The sequence below is a fragment of the Limulus polyphemus genome, unplaced genomic scaffold, assembly GCF_000517525.1.
Source record: "Limulus polyphemus unplaced genomic scaffold, Limulus_polyphemus-2.1.2 Scaffold69, whole genome shotgun sequence".
In the NCBI taxonomy this organism is placed as follows: Eukaryota; Metazoa; Arthropoda; class Merostomata; order Xiphosura; family Limulidae; genus Limulus; species Limulus polyphemus.
The window spans coordinates 545,495-560,483 of NW_013665679.1; the positions used below are offsets into that span (position 1 = coordinate 545,495).

The window sequence follows — 14,989 nt, forward strand, 5'->3', positions numbered from 1 at the left end:
ATCCAGCTTCCCTGTCATTTGGCACTATGTGTGCTTGCCATTTTAAACCTAGCTGTTGGGACTTTCACGATGGAGGTTGGTGGGTGTACCTCAACACCAACCACTACTGGTTTCCCCGAATATGACTTAGTGGTAATATTCTTCTTACTCTGGTTCCTCATATGTCCTTGCTCTCCACAGTTCCAACAACCCTTCTGGGTAGCAGCTTTTCTTGCTGTGGCATCTTCCCTGTGTTGAAGTTGCCAGCATTGAGCTTTCTTGTGCCCAGGTTTATTACAGTGCCAGCAAAGTCCCTCAAACCTCTCTGAAAGCTGTCCTTTTCTGGCCTTGAATCCTGATGACTGTACCAACCTTGGTACCTCTTTGCTGGACTTAATGTAGGATTCAAATTCAAAAGCTCTGGCCATTGCATCCTGCATAGTAGAGGGGTGTGCTTGCTTCACTTGTATCTTCAGTTGTGGACTATCCATGGCATCTACGAACTAATCCCTCAGCAACAGCTTGAGGAGATCGGGTGGTGCAGTTGGGTAGGCCTTGTGTGAAATACTTTCTAAATCCTGTGCCAGCTCTTGCAGGCTCTCCCCTAGTCCTAAACCTGGCCCTGTAGACTTCGGACTGATTTTGAGTTCCATACCTGAGCTCTAGAGCAGCTACCAGTGCTCTGTAGTTGTGCCTGTCGTCTGCTGAGAACTGTCCAAGTATTTTCAGTAGTTATCCCTTCAGGGTAGTTGCCAGATATACTGCTTTTTGCTCCTCTGTCCATCCATTCTTTTTTTTTTTTTCTATCCCGCTTCTGACACCAATTTGTTACGTCTCTGTGTTCGTTTGTTAATTTTCCGTAGAAATTCTTTCGTATAAACTTCAGTGATACAAGACCTTGACTCAATTGTCCATCTCTGTCTGTCTGTAATTCTATTCTGATTAATTCATTTCCCTTTATCTGGTGCACTTATATACAAGAATAGAGGATGCTTAGAAAAGACCAGAGTTGTCATGAACAGACATGATCCTTTTAGAATATCATGTCGTGTTAGTAGCGTCATGTGACTTCCGCTGTTGTAACAGTATCCATCTATTTCAAGAATGGATTTAAAATGTGTTCGCAGGCTTTGGTTTTGAAACTGTTATGGTTGGAATTTCTTGATTATTCAAATTTACTCTCAATTGTTTTGATACTGAGAGTAAAATAAATTTGTTATATGTTACAATAGCCCTAAGTAATCAAGAAACAACCAATGCACTTTACCATACACCCATGATGAAACCTCTTCTTCTTTTTTTACATTATGCCTCTCATGATCCTGAATTATTCAGTGGACAAGCTGTTTAAGATACTAATACTTAAACTGCTTGTCTGATAAATAACTTAGAATAATGAATTAGTAGCAATAATCCTACATATTATTCAAGTCCTATATAAATATAGGTTCACTGTGGTGATTAAAATACAACTAAAAACAACTTGCACATTATCTACTCAAGGTTCATCTCTTAGAGTTTTTGGAGACATACATAGACTATGTATTCAATATTTTAATTTGAGAGTTTTAATGTCACATCAGGAGCATACAACTTAGTGACTAGAATTTATTTTAGAGCTGGACTGCAATAGTAGTAGTAAGTTGTTCACAGATTTTGAATTTATTAGTTCAGTATTATAAGTTTCTGTTTGAATGAAGTATGCAAGTACACAAACTACTAGAGAAAAAAGCATTCAATAAATTAAAGAAAAAACTAACCACTGTTTTTGTATTAGGTGGTGATCATTCATGAAATAAACTTTTTTTTTTTTTTTTTTTCTAGGAGACAATGGTAAAATAGAATATGATATTGTGGGGGGAGATGAAGACAACCAGTTCGGAGTCTCAGCAAATGGTACAATTTTTACTTCAGAACCTCTTGATCGAGAAACTCATTCCTTTTACAACTTAATTGTTAGTGCTACTGACCAAGCATGGCCAGTAGAAAGACGTTTGTCCAGCACAGTTCAAGTGACTATTATTCTAAAGGACATAAATGATGCATTTCCAGAATTTATCACTCCAAACACCACATCTGTTCTGGAAAATGTACCAGTTAACACAGTCGTCATGGCAATAAAAGCTATTGATCATGATGAAGGGAGAAACAGTTACATAGAATATAGCCTTTCATCTTCAGCAGATAAGTTTCTACTTGGACCAGTAGATGGGCTTCTTCGGGTTAATGGACCACTTGACCGGGAAATACAGTCTAAATATGAAATCACAGTAATCGCCAAGGATAGAGGGACTCCATTAAGGTCTTCTTCTGTAAATATTGTTATTAACATCTTGGATGAAAATGATAACAATCCAACATTTGACCCTAGACAGTATAATGCATCAATATCAGAAAATGCAAGTATAGGAGTGAGTGTTCTAGAGGTTTCAGCAACTGATCAGGATGAAGGTTTAAGTGGACAAGTTCGTTATTCCATCATTGCAGGAGACAGTAATCATGATTTCATAATTGGTGAAGACACAGGAATCATTAGAGTGGGCAAGAATTTAGATTATGAAAGAAAAAATCGCTATACCCTCACCATACAAGTAGAGGATGCTGGAGAGGATGTACGTTATGATACTGCTACTGTTACTATAATGGTAAAAGATATAAATGATAACCCTCCAACTTTCTTGAATTCTCCCCATGAAGTACATATTATGGAGAACATAGAAACTTTGCCAGCTTCATTAGTAACTATAGCAGCTCAAGATGCTGACTTCCTTCCTAATAATCATATCCATTATCTGATAAAGGATGCTGACAAGAGTCTTTTTATTATCAATTCCTCTACTGGGGAAATTTCTGTGATGAGAACATTGGACAGAGAACAACAGTCACAGTATGTTTTAAGTATTCTAGCAATGGATTCAGGTACGTTTTTTTATAATCTAACTAAATGTTGGAAGTGTTTATAACCAAAATTTATTTGGCTTGCAAATGTTAGGTGTTATGTTTAAAAATATGATGTTTAAAAATTTTTGAAAGTAAATGTATTCATTAATATCTAAATTTTTTTGGTACCTTCTTGATTAATTGTGAATAAGATTTAAATTTTTATATTTTTTGATAGGATTCAACATTGTAAAAGTGTTGAAATAACTCTGGAAACCTTAAAATGATTAAATAACCTTCTATTATTTGCTCACTTACTTGTAAAAATATTAGAAATATTCTCACTTTGTACTGAGAACAAAGCTTATCTACCTATGTTCTGTTGGTTTGATCATTAAGAGTTAACTGAACGTGAAATATTGACTTGACTTTTGCCTTGTATAAATATGCACTTTGTTTTACTGTTTATAATACATTCATAGTATTTTAGTAGTTAGATAATTTATAAACGTACCACTTCTTTTTATCAAGAAAAGCAGTTTGGATTTTTAATGTGTTTCTATGGTATGGTGAAGGCTGTAAAATGAGGTTTGCTTATCTTTCATGACATCTTATTTTACTTATTATTCCTCAAACCCTATGTTCTCAAAATAAAAATTAGTCTTTCATCAACTGCTTTGTATGTTCTGGTACCTGATCATTACTAGAGGTGGTTGTAAAGGCCACCTATATATCTTTTATTTCTTAAATTATATAACTTCATATCACCAAGTAATATTCAGATTTTTTTTCTTCAGACATTGACTTGCTTGTCATTTATTATATTCTCAAATCTAATTGAATCGTGTTGAGAGTAGTTGAAGTCACTGAATCATAATTAGTTCTTTAAACTTGTGTATGATGTAGCATAATAGATAAGATAACAGTCATGGAATAAGATTTAAGTATATCTATTTTATAAAGCAGGCTAGACACTAAATGGTTGTCAGATATTTGATATGAGATATAAAGTATACAAGTAGAATCAGTAAAACACCTTTAGTGGCAATCAAAAACTCTTCCCCTTATCATGAGTTTAAACTAAAGCATTTTTTGTACATAGAATTATTCATTTCCTATTAATGTTACATTCCTCTGCTCAAAAGATTTTCTTAACACCCTTCAAAACAGAAGTGTCTGGTTTCTAGTTGGTCACACCCAGTCTGCTATCAGGCATAATTTCTCCATTAAGAAAATCAGCCCTTACTAACCTTTATTTAAATAATTTATTCAGAAAACCTTGTAACTTTACTTTTTTGTTTTCTACTGCTAATGATTTAAAGTTTCTACATAACACCAATGTGACTAATGAATTCAAGTTGTACAAACAGGTTTTTGCTTGGCAGATGAAAATAAATTTTGTGAAACTGCAGTGAAGTAACTGGTGTATCACGTTTTCCTCTAATGGCCTATGGCTTTTGATTTTTCGAATATTGTAATACTGAAAATGGGACAGCATTACAGAGAAAAGAAGACTGTAAAAATATTAATTGATTTAATTGTAATGTTTTCGCTTGTAGTACAGTGGAAATCTATCTTAAAAATCTTTACAGAAAGGCACAGAATTTAGATGTTTTTGTTTTCTTGTATTTAGAATTAACTTTAAGTGGAGATAAGGATGTCTTTAAGTGAATTACAAATGTCTATAGATATTGTATGTATATATAAAAATGATCTTTTTAATATATTTTAAAAGACATCTTTAAAACCCAATTTTTATTGAAGTACAATGCACTTGTCACATAATTTTAATTTTACTCTTTAGCGTAATATCATTATCTGAAAATGTAAAATGTAATTACAGATGTTTAAGAGCTGGTTATTACATAAATTGTGTGATTATAGTTTGTTTACTGTAAAGTTTCTAAAGAAAAAATATAACACTACTTGATTTATAACTATTTTATGTCATTCCATTTTGTCTGTGTTACTTCTGTCTAATAATTGTGCACACAAGCATATATCTGTTACATACTCACACACATCTATGTTCTGAAAATACATTTTTAGAGTGTTTTGTGCATTCCAAATTATAAATTTGCCAATATGTCTGAAATATTAAAGTACTAGTGTGTAAAAAAAAAAAGTACACCACCACCATTATCCAATTTAGGTAGGTGGAGCTCTTATTTCATTTTTCCATACTTCATACAGGAAGCCCTCGACAGACAGGGACAGGGACATTAACTGTGGTAGTCAGTGATCTAAATGACAATAAACCTGTTTTTGAAAAGGCTCATTATATAGCAACCATAATGGAAAATCGACCATCTGGCTCTGAAGTGATTACTGTGACTGCCAGTGATGCAGATGAGGGACGTAACAGTATTCTTATGTAAGGAATGTTTTTAAAGTTCTTTTATGAATATATAGAAAAAAGAAGATTCATCAATATATTTTGTAAATAAGAAATGTTTTTGTGTGGCTATAACTGAATTTACTCTTTTAATACTTTCCAAGTGCATATTTTTGTAATAAACTAAACAAATATCACCTTGATTTGAAATAATGCTCATCATATAAATGATGTATATGGTTGTGAGCCACCAGAACAAGCATCTTGTATAAGATATTATAAATATTTCGTGTATATTACTAAACTTCCAGTGTTACTTGTTTCAAAACTAAGAAAGGTATTGTATTTGCCATTTTTCTCTAATGTCATTTGTTAGGTTACCAGTAAATTCAATTTTAATCGTACCAAACAGCATAAAGTGTAATATAGTTGGTTACATTTTTTCATTAAGTTACAGTGCATTCTTGCTAAAGGTGTTCAAATTAATTGTTTTACCTTTGTGACAAAGAAAGCAAAACCACGTGAAATAATTTATGGAATTTTCCAATGACTTTAGGTGATTTTTTTTTATCATTAAACCAATTTACCTTTTAATAGTGATATATTTTTTTAGATTAAATTTTGTTTTAACAGATTATTAAATATATACATAGTTAAGAAACTTAAGTAGTCAAAGGTTTGAGAAGTTTTTACAGCTTCAAACATATTAGATATTTAGAGTTTACACAAAATTATGTTATTTCCATCGTGCTTAACTATATGTTTGTAGACTGCTATGAAAATGAAGATAAATTAATTTGTGAGTGTGTATATGATATTTGTAATATTTCTATGCTCCATTAAAATGTTGTAGAGTAGCCTTTATAGATGGTATAGTTCCTTTTTGTGGGTAGACAATGCCAGTCAGATATGTAATGTCATATTTGTGATAAAGATATTTTGTATTAATGTTTATCACAGGTATTATCCCTGTTATGTTTCTTTTGTAGTTTGGCTAAGAGAAGAATGTTACTACTGATTAACTATGCTGTAACCACTTCCGTAATTATTCTATAGTGATATTTTTATATTTCTATTTTGCTTGAGCAAACTTACAAGTTTGTGTTTAAGTAGAATGTTGCAAGTTTTTTATTTAACTGTACTCAAAGAAGATAACAGAGAACTGAAGTTGGTACTGGAGAACAGTTTCTAGTACTTCAGATTATCTTGTCCAGAACTTACCTGAAAATGTGTTTTTATTATTTTTTTATACATTTAGATTTATAGTCAAACTCTTCAATCTTTGAGTTTATCACAAGAACTGATTAGACCTTTGATTAAATGTTTTTTCTAATTTTTTCCTAAACTATCAGGTACACTTTAAGCGGAGATCATCTGGATGAATTTCACGTTGATCCTTCCACAGGCACTATTAAAACACATACTGTTTTGGATCGTGAAGAGAAGGATGTATATGAAGTGGTTCTAATAGCAAGAGATGGTGGGCTTGCAATACAACATTCTGCATATGTAAATATAACCATTAAAGTTGGAGATGAAAATGATAACCGGCCAACCTTTGCTGAACAAAATTCATCAGTATATCTTCCTGACAGTGCAGCAGCTGGTAAACATCTGATTAAATCTTGAAATTTCATGAATATTTTTTGTTTTAATACAATGTGTTAAAGAATAAGCTTTTTAAATGTTTAAAGTAGTGTTGTAACATTGCTGTTTCATTGGTGGGTTCTTTTAGATTACCTGTTGAAAAGAATTCAACATCCAGTCCATGTACTGACCATAAATTACTTTATTTCCTTTTTATATTTTTCAAGAAACTTGAACACTTGTACGGTTCTATAACTTGATGTAGGCCTATGCTACAAATGAAGTTAACTAACATAAAAAAAATCAAGTTACTTGTACAAAGTAACTGTGATAGCTAACACACTGACTGATTCATTCTCTATCTTGAAATAATAGTACACACCACACATCTATCTTTTATCTGTAATCGAATATGCTGGAACAAAACTTAACATCAAATCTTAGAACTTTTTAGGTGGCCTACTTAACATCATCATTTATGACCCCCAGCTCCCTTCTAGCTAACAAATAAATTACGACATTAAAAATCTGATTTACAACAGTAAATTTGTCAAATTAAAGTCTCATAAAACTTCCAAACATTTTTTCTCTTACTTCTAATAAAAACTTATTTTTTGTTAATTGAAAAAACAATGTAAAAGAAAAATTTCAAAGTGTTTCAACCAAACAGGTCTTAAACATGTGTTTGTATTATTTGTTATTTTATGAAATAAAATATTTCTTTCAACCTTAGAATAATGTTTCCAAAAGGAATGCAAAGTTATTGGTTATTCTTGTCTTTAATTATTATTTTTGTCTCTCTAAGGACACTTTGTTTTTGGAGCCTCAGCGCATGACCCTGATGCTGGATTGAACAGCAGGCTTGTTTTTCACTTATCTGGTACTGATGCAGACAAGTTTCAAATTAATCAAGACACTGGTGTGGTTAAACTTGTTCAAAAACTTGCCAATAAACCAGAAGGTTATAATCTTGAAATTCATGCAACTGATAATAGTCCTACACCATTATCTTCAAGTACTAATGTAGTGGTATACTTAAAACCAGCCCACCTTTTTCCACATTTTCTTTCTGGCAAAAGACATTTTATTTTCTCAGAAAATGCAGAAAATGCATCAGTCACAACTGTATCTGCATCATCTCCAAAAAGGGGAGAAGCTGGAAAGATTACCTATCACATTGCTGGTGGAAGATTTGGTGAGGCATTCCATGTTGATACACAAAGTGGAAAAGTCTGGCTTATTGGAGGACTGAACTATGAAGTCTTTTCAAAATATGAAATATGGATTGAAGCAAGAGATAATGACATTCCTTATTTGGGAACTGCTGTAAAATTAGAAATAGAAATTATTGATGCCAATGATAATAATCCTGTTTTTGAGGCTGAAGTATATAATGCTACTGTAATGGAAGAGCAAAATCCTCCACAGTTTGTGCTAGTTCTTCAGGCAGAGGATGCTGACAGTGGAGCAAATAGTGAAATAGCATACCACCTTGTGAACAAGGAGACACCTGACATTCCATTCAGTCTAGATTCTGAAACAGGAAAGATTTACACAAAGTCAAACCTTGACAGGGAAGAATTTGAAGTTTATAAACTTGTAGTTGAAGCCGTGGATCAAGGAGTACCAAGTAGAACTGGCACGGCTACAGTATTTGTTACTGTGCTTGACAAAAATGATAATCCTCCACGTTTCACTCGTTTATTCAGTGTTAATGTGACAGAAAATGCTCCTTTAGGAGCTTTTGTAATACAAGTGACTTCATCAGACAAAGATATCAGCATGAATGCAAATGCAACCTACAGCTTTACTGAAAATCCTGGAAGGAAGTTTCGAATTGACCCACTAACTGGAAATGTTACAGTAGCTGGCTGGCTAGACAGAGAAGTACAGGATGAATATCTTCTAAAAGTGGCTGCTGTAGATGGGTCTTGGCGTGCTGAAACAACATTAACTATTACAGTTCAGGATGAGAATGACAATACTCCTGTATTTAATGAAAATATATACACTTTTAATTGTCCTGAGCTGCAATCAGCCATTTCTTTCATTGGACAAATATCAGCTACAGACCAAGATAAACATGGGCCAAATTCAATTGTTACTTATTCATTAAGGCGTCCATCAGATTACTTTCGTATCAATCCATCGAGTGGAGAAATACTTAGTAAACAAGTCCTGCATTATAAATGGTCATCAAAAGGTTTTTCTCCAGAGAATCACCACACATTTCAAGTTGTTGCAACTGATCATGGAAAACCCCCCTTGTCAGTGGAAGTAACAGTTGTCATTAATGTTGTGGATTCCAATAATAATCCACCAGTTTTTGAAAAACAGAACTATTTTACACCTGTCACTGAAAGTGTCAGAATAGGCACTTCTGTTATTCAAGTTGTTGCCAGAGATAATGGTGATGTTGGAGTAAATGCTCAAATAGATTATCAAAAGGCTGGAGGAAATGGAACAAAATATTTCAATGTGAATAAAACCACAGGTTTGTACTTTTTTTCTAGTGAATCTGTTTTTTAATGAAAAACTTTTATTGAAATTCTTAGTACTGTTATCCAAGGAAATTAAGCATAAAATACTTCAAATTATGGTCATGCTATTCTATTTAAAAACACAAGTCATTTATGTGATTGAAATTTAATTTAGTGAATTCCACATTGTATGCTGCAAGTTGTTCTTTTTGCTAAAAAATCAAAAATCAAGTAACTATATAAAAGAACTTACCTTACCTATTCTTTGTTAACTTGTGTTTATAAAAAACGTCTAGAAGAGTTTAGGTGTGATTTGATAGTTTGAGCTCATGTTGCTTACAAAATGAGTTACTGAATCATGATAACTTAATGTTAAACATCTGCAAGGTAAATGAATTGTATCAATTAAAATACATAATTATTCATATAGGTTGAGACTGATTCAAAAGTAAGATGCTTGTATAAACATAACATGACATTAAAGGACAGCAGTTGGCCTTTTGGTCTATCTAGGCCATCCTATTCACTAAATTAAAACCTCAATGCCAGTCCTTATTGTTCAAATATTTATCAAAATTTCTCTTAAACTCCCTTAAGTTAACTGCATCCACCACACCTGAGTGCAGCCTGTTCCAAAGGGCAACCATCCTGTTAGGAAAATAAAGCTTTCTTAGCTGAAAATGATTTCTGCCCTGCCAGAATTTATACTTGCATTATCTGGTCTTAACATTTTCACCACTAAATATGAAAAAAAGATGTTGCATTAAAACTTTCAATTTTCTTAACAAGGTAAGGAGCCCAAGACTGAACAAAGTACTCCAACTGTGGCCTAACCAATGATCTATACAATGACATTATAACATTTTTAGACTTGTATTCAATATTTCTGTAGATACAACTTAAAATACTATTTGCCCTGTCACTATTAACAGCATATTGCTTGGATGATTTAAGAAATTGATTAACCAGAACACCAATATCTTTTTCTTCCATAATGCTGTTAAGGTTATTCCCATTAAAATGATACTCATAATTCAAACTGTGATATTCCACATACATTTCCTTGCATCTATTATTATTAAAAGCCCTCAGCTATATATTCATCCAACTCAACAAATAATCCAAGTCCTTTTTGTAAAGCGAAGCATTCTCCTTACAGTCAGAAATAACCAAAACTTTAATGTCATCAGCAAATTAAAATAATCTATTGAGTATTTCTTTACCTATGTCATTGAGGTGAATAAAAAAGAACAAAGGTCTTAGCACTGGGCCCGGAGGTACCCCATTCATGACATTATTCCAGCTTGACTGAACTCCATTTATAACAATCCTCTGCTTTCTTCCATCTAGCCAGTTTCCTATCCAATGAGCCAATCTATCCCCCACACCTAGAGAGATAACATTTTAAACAAGCCTTTTATGTGGCACCTTCTCAAATGCTTTCAAAAATTCAGATACACCAAATCTACACCCATATCCTCATCTACATAAGCAGTAAATTTTTCAAAGAATCTCTAAAGATTAGTAAGGCAAGACTTTCCCTTAGTGAAACCATGCTGACTATCCAACAAAATTTTAAACTTTGCAAATCATCTTTTATCAGACCTTAAAATTTTTTTCCCACCACTGATGTAAGACTAACAGGCCTACAATTGCTAGGACAAATTTATCATCTACCTTGAAAAAGTGGAGTAACTTTCAATCTTCTAGCATCTGCACACTAGTCAAGAATGTAGAAAAAATAATAGTAAGTGGCTCACATATCTAATCCTTAACTTCTTTCAAAACCCTTCGGTAAATATTATCTGGCTCAGGATCTTTATTATTCTTTTAACTTTCCAATTTTTTCTTAACAAGCCCAAAAGTAATGTGATCATCTCGTTCAATCTTGTTTCCATTTAGTAACTGTTGCTTAAATCTTCATTAGTAAAAAATAAAGAAAAAAGCCAAAATTTAATAATTTAGCCATAATATAATTACCAGATATTAGCCTTCATGTATCATCTTTCAAAGGCCTTACAACCTTTCTAATATTTTGCTTATCCTTAACACATTTGAAGAAATTCTTACAATTTTTTCTTACATTTTCAGCCAACGTTTTTACATATACTTTTTGATTTCCAATTTTCCCCTTTGACCAACTATCTTGATCTTGAATAAGTCTCCAAATCTCCCATTATTGCAGTCAATTTAAGCTTCTTACACTTATAATGCTATTCTTTAATTTTATCCTTTGTGAGCCAACCTTTTTACTTGCAGCCACCATTTTTGGTTTATAATGAACTTGCCTATCTTGAACATTTAAGAGTTAAATCAAAATATTTTTTCACATTTGATCAGTATCTCCAACTAACTCTGAAGGAAGTTCGTCTAGGTTTAATGTATATCCTGTCCCCTCCACTATTTAAATGTGGGATTCTAGATATTCTGTGTATGGAGGTGATGTATCCAATGGGAAGTTAAAATTTTCCTTACCTGAAAATATATTTTGAATAGATATTTCTGCACAACTTTCCACCTGTCCTCCTTATTTCTGGTGCACTTTCTTTTTGCCTTGTCTGAGAATTGAGTTATATCACATGTAAGTACTTAAGGGCTATCATAGCATGCAGTGCACACTAAACACGTGATTTTTATGTGGGAGTTAGTTAAGGGATAGTGAAATGCCAATCTCTTAGGCAGATGTACAAGGGATAAAGCTATTCTGTGTGAAAATGAGATGTTAGTATCTATTAGAAATACATTTTCAGGTAAGGAAAATCTTAATTTTAATTGAGCAATGATTACTTGCACCCAGATGTTCCCCAGTTTCTACCATATCAACCATTTCTTTATTAGAAGTTAACAATAAATATAAAACAACATTGTTCCTATTAGGTTCTCTAACCAATTCTTCAAGAAAAACATCCTGAACAATTTCTAAAAACCTGTCTCCTTAATGATTTGACTCTAACATTTCCCAATCTATGCCTGAAATTATAATCTCCCATAATTATAACCTGATTAACAGATAAATTATTTACCTCACTCTAGAGTTTGTCATTAATTTCACCAGTTTCATCTGGTGATCTGTAAGTCCAACTAAAAGCCTTCTTCCCTTGCAACTACCAACAAAAACTCAAATACATTCAACCTAATTGCTACTAGCTTTGACATCCTCAACTTAAACAGGCTGAATTCACATTTTACATATGAATCCAGTCCTCCCCCCTGTTTTCAACTCTATACTTATTTTTTCATTACTATGGCCCTCTACACTGTCTAATCCTGATTTAAATTTGTCCTTACAGTTGAGTTCATAGCCATTTCTAAGTCTAACCTATTTAAGTATAAATCATTCATTCCAAAAAAGCTGCATTTTCCTACTGAACTGATCCAACCAGCCAACTTGCTTGTCTTTACATATTAACCTAAGCCTAGCATTTAGCCCTGTTGACCTTCTTATAATTTAATTCTCACATTTACATCTTGGCAGTATTCCTCACAGACTTGGGTTGTTATAGTATATTTCTTTGAATGCTTTATGTTTAACACTAAGTTTCTCTGACCTACCCTTCCCTACATCATTAGCCCCTTTGTACACTACAAAGACTCTGTCATTATATCGTCCACTCCTAGCCTTGGATAGCATTATATAATTCGTTTCTTCCTATTTACCCCACAGACTATCCTATCCATGTGCTGTACTAAAGAATCTCCTAAAACAATAACTTTCTTATGTTTTTTAATCCTATTCCTTTTGTTATCCGTCCCTCCTATAGTTCATCATCTGCATAAGCTAATGGATGAAATCTACTACTTATCAACCTCCTCATTATAATTAAAAACACTACTATTAGTACTGTTTTTAACTTCCTGAAAGTCATTATTAGGCACTATATCCTTTGTATTCAAAAGCTTAATTTTCTCTTTAAATCCTGCTGTGATTTCCCTCAGTTTACCTTTTTCTTTATCCATAGCCAGTAACCCTATTTCGGACATCCTCCAATTTGTCCTCCAACCTACAAACTCTACATGCAAATTGTACACCTTTATTACTAGCTTACTTAAATGTGTATGTCTTTCCCAAATTCCCAAATATAACCCACTCCTAGTACCTGTTGTGCTTTACAAATTGTGGGCACTTAATACTTACACTGCTTTAACCACTTTAGCCTGGGGATAAATAACCAACACTTAAATACAAGTATCCCACTGAGAGGACTGTTAAGCCTAACCTTAAAGTTAAATATATTATGCTATTTTATCACTTCCTTATCTTTTTACTCATGTAATTAAGTTTACCTATAAAATGTGGTGACAGATAACTAGTTTTTGGATTGTGTTTATGTAATAATTTACTTAGACTGTTTTATAACTTACCAATAACTGAATAAGTTTAAATTATAGCATCTTGTCTCTTGTTGTCACTGGCTGACCTGTTGCTGGGGGAAGTTCTTCCTAGGTAGATGATTAACTGAATTCACTGATGGCTTTATCCTTGATGATCCTCTGGAAGTAGTCTGTGAGCTAGTTGAAACTAGTCTAATCTCACATCCCTGTCTCCACATGAATTCAGTTCCAATTATGCATTCTTCCTCGATCTCAATCACTCACACATCATGAGGCACAGAGAAACTTCCTACAGTAATGGTAATTTACATCTTCCGTTTGCTGGAACTTTATGTCCTTCTGCTGTTGACATCGGTCCCTCATCTTTATTCTTCTCTGGAGGCAATTTTCCATCTTTCATTGACAAATCAAGTCGAACAATTGTAGATTCAGAACCAGTGTCATTCAGCACACTGCAAGGTTTTTCAATCTATAAACCCATGGACTAGTGGACAGCTTTCCTCAAATAAAGAACTTCTTTTCTCATGTGAGATAGGTGAACTATTCCCAGCTGAACTTCATCTCATAAATCCTGCAAGTTCATGACTTTTTTTATTATTTCTAATTAGCTCTTTGTTGATCTTTGACCTGGTTGAGCTTAAAGATACACTCGATACAAGTCCTTTCTTAAATAAATTTGGTTTATTCTTTCTGAATACAACTTTGCAATACACTTAACTTCCACAGTCACGCTATAACAAATGCTATAATTCACAACAAACGACTCATGTGCTCGACTCAATTGTCAGTCTCTCTGTGTCTGCAGTTCAGTTACATTACAGTGTTTCCATCACTTCTTGGCGGTCTTATATATATATATATATATATATACAAGAATACCGAAATCTAGTAAACGCTCGAGGCTTCATGAACCTTCGAGAATATGACGTGTTACTAGAATCACGTGACCACTGCTGTCGTAACACTGCCTCTTCCTTAGTATTGTTCATCCTGAACAATAGCCACTTACATTAAACCAATAAACAATTAACAATAACTTAATTTAATGTACAGAATTTACAAACACAAAATTAAAATTCAACAAAGTCTCTTAATTTTGTGGGACGTATCTTCTTCCATACTGGCCTCCATCTTGTTGGCTTCTGCTTCATGTGGGGTTCATCTGCTTCATCAGAAAACGTCCTATCATTAGTAACAGTCACATCAGTGGTATTAACTTCATCAAGGGCTTCGCTGTTTCCCTTCTCAAAACCGAGTAGAGTTCCTTTTTCGACAGTGGCTTTTTCAGGTGACACGTCTTCAGCAGAGTCATTTGTTCCATTGTTCACTTCATCCCAACTGAAATGTCCTGGATAATGCCAAAGCCTGTTGGCATGCACCACCTTTGGCTTACCTC

At 33.3% G+C, this 14,989-nt stretch overlaps 1 protein-coding gene across 1 annotated transcript in view; it reads left to right on the top strand.

Annotated features, from left to right (window-relative positions):
• The window catches only part of LOC106465589 (cadherin-related tumor suppressor-like), a 159,536-nt gene that overhangs the window by 105,030 nt on the left and 39,517 nt on the right, over positions 1-14,989 (top strand). Inside the window, exons 5-8 of the mRNA XM_022393959.1 lie at positions 1,804-2,898; positions 5,053-5,233; positions 6,547-6,800; positions 7,587-9,275. Of these exons, the coding sequence (XP_022249667.1) occupies positions 1,804-2,898; positions 5,053-5,233; positions 6,547-6,800; positions 7,587-9,275 (3,219 nt within the window). The remainder of the gene's footprint in view (positions 1-1,803; positions 2,899-5,052; positions 5,234-6,546; positions 6,801-7,586; positions 9,276-14,989) is intronic.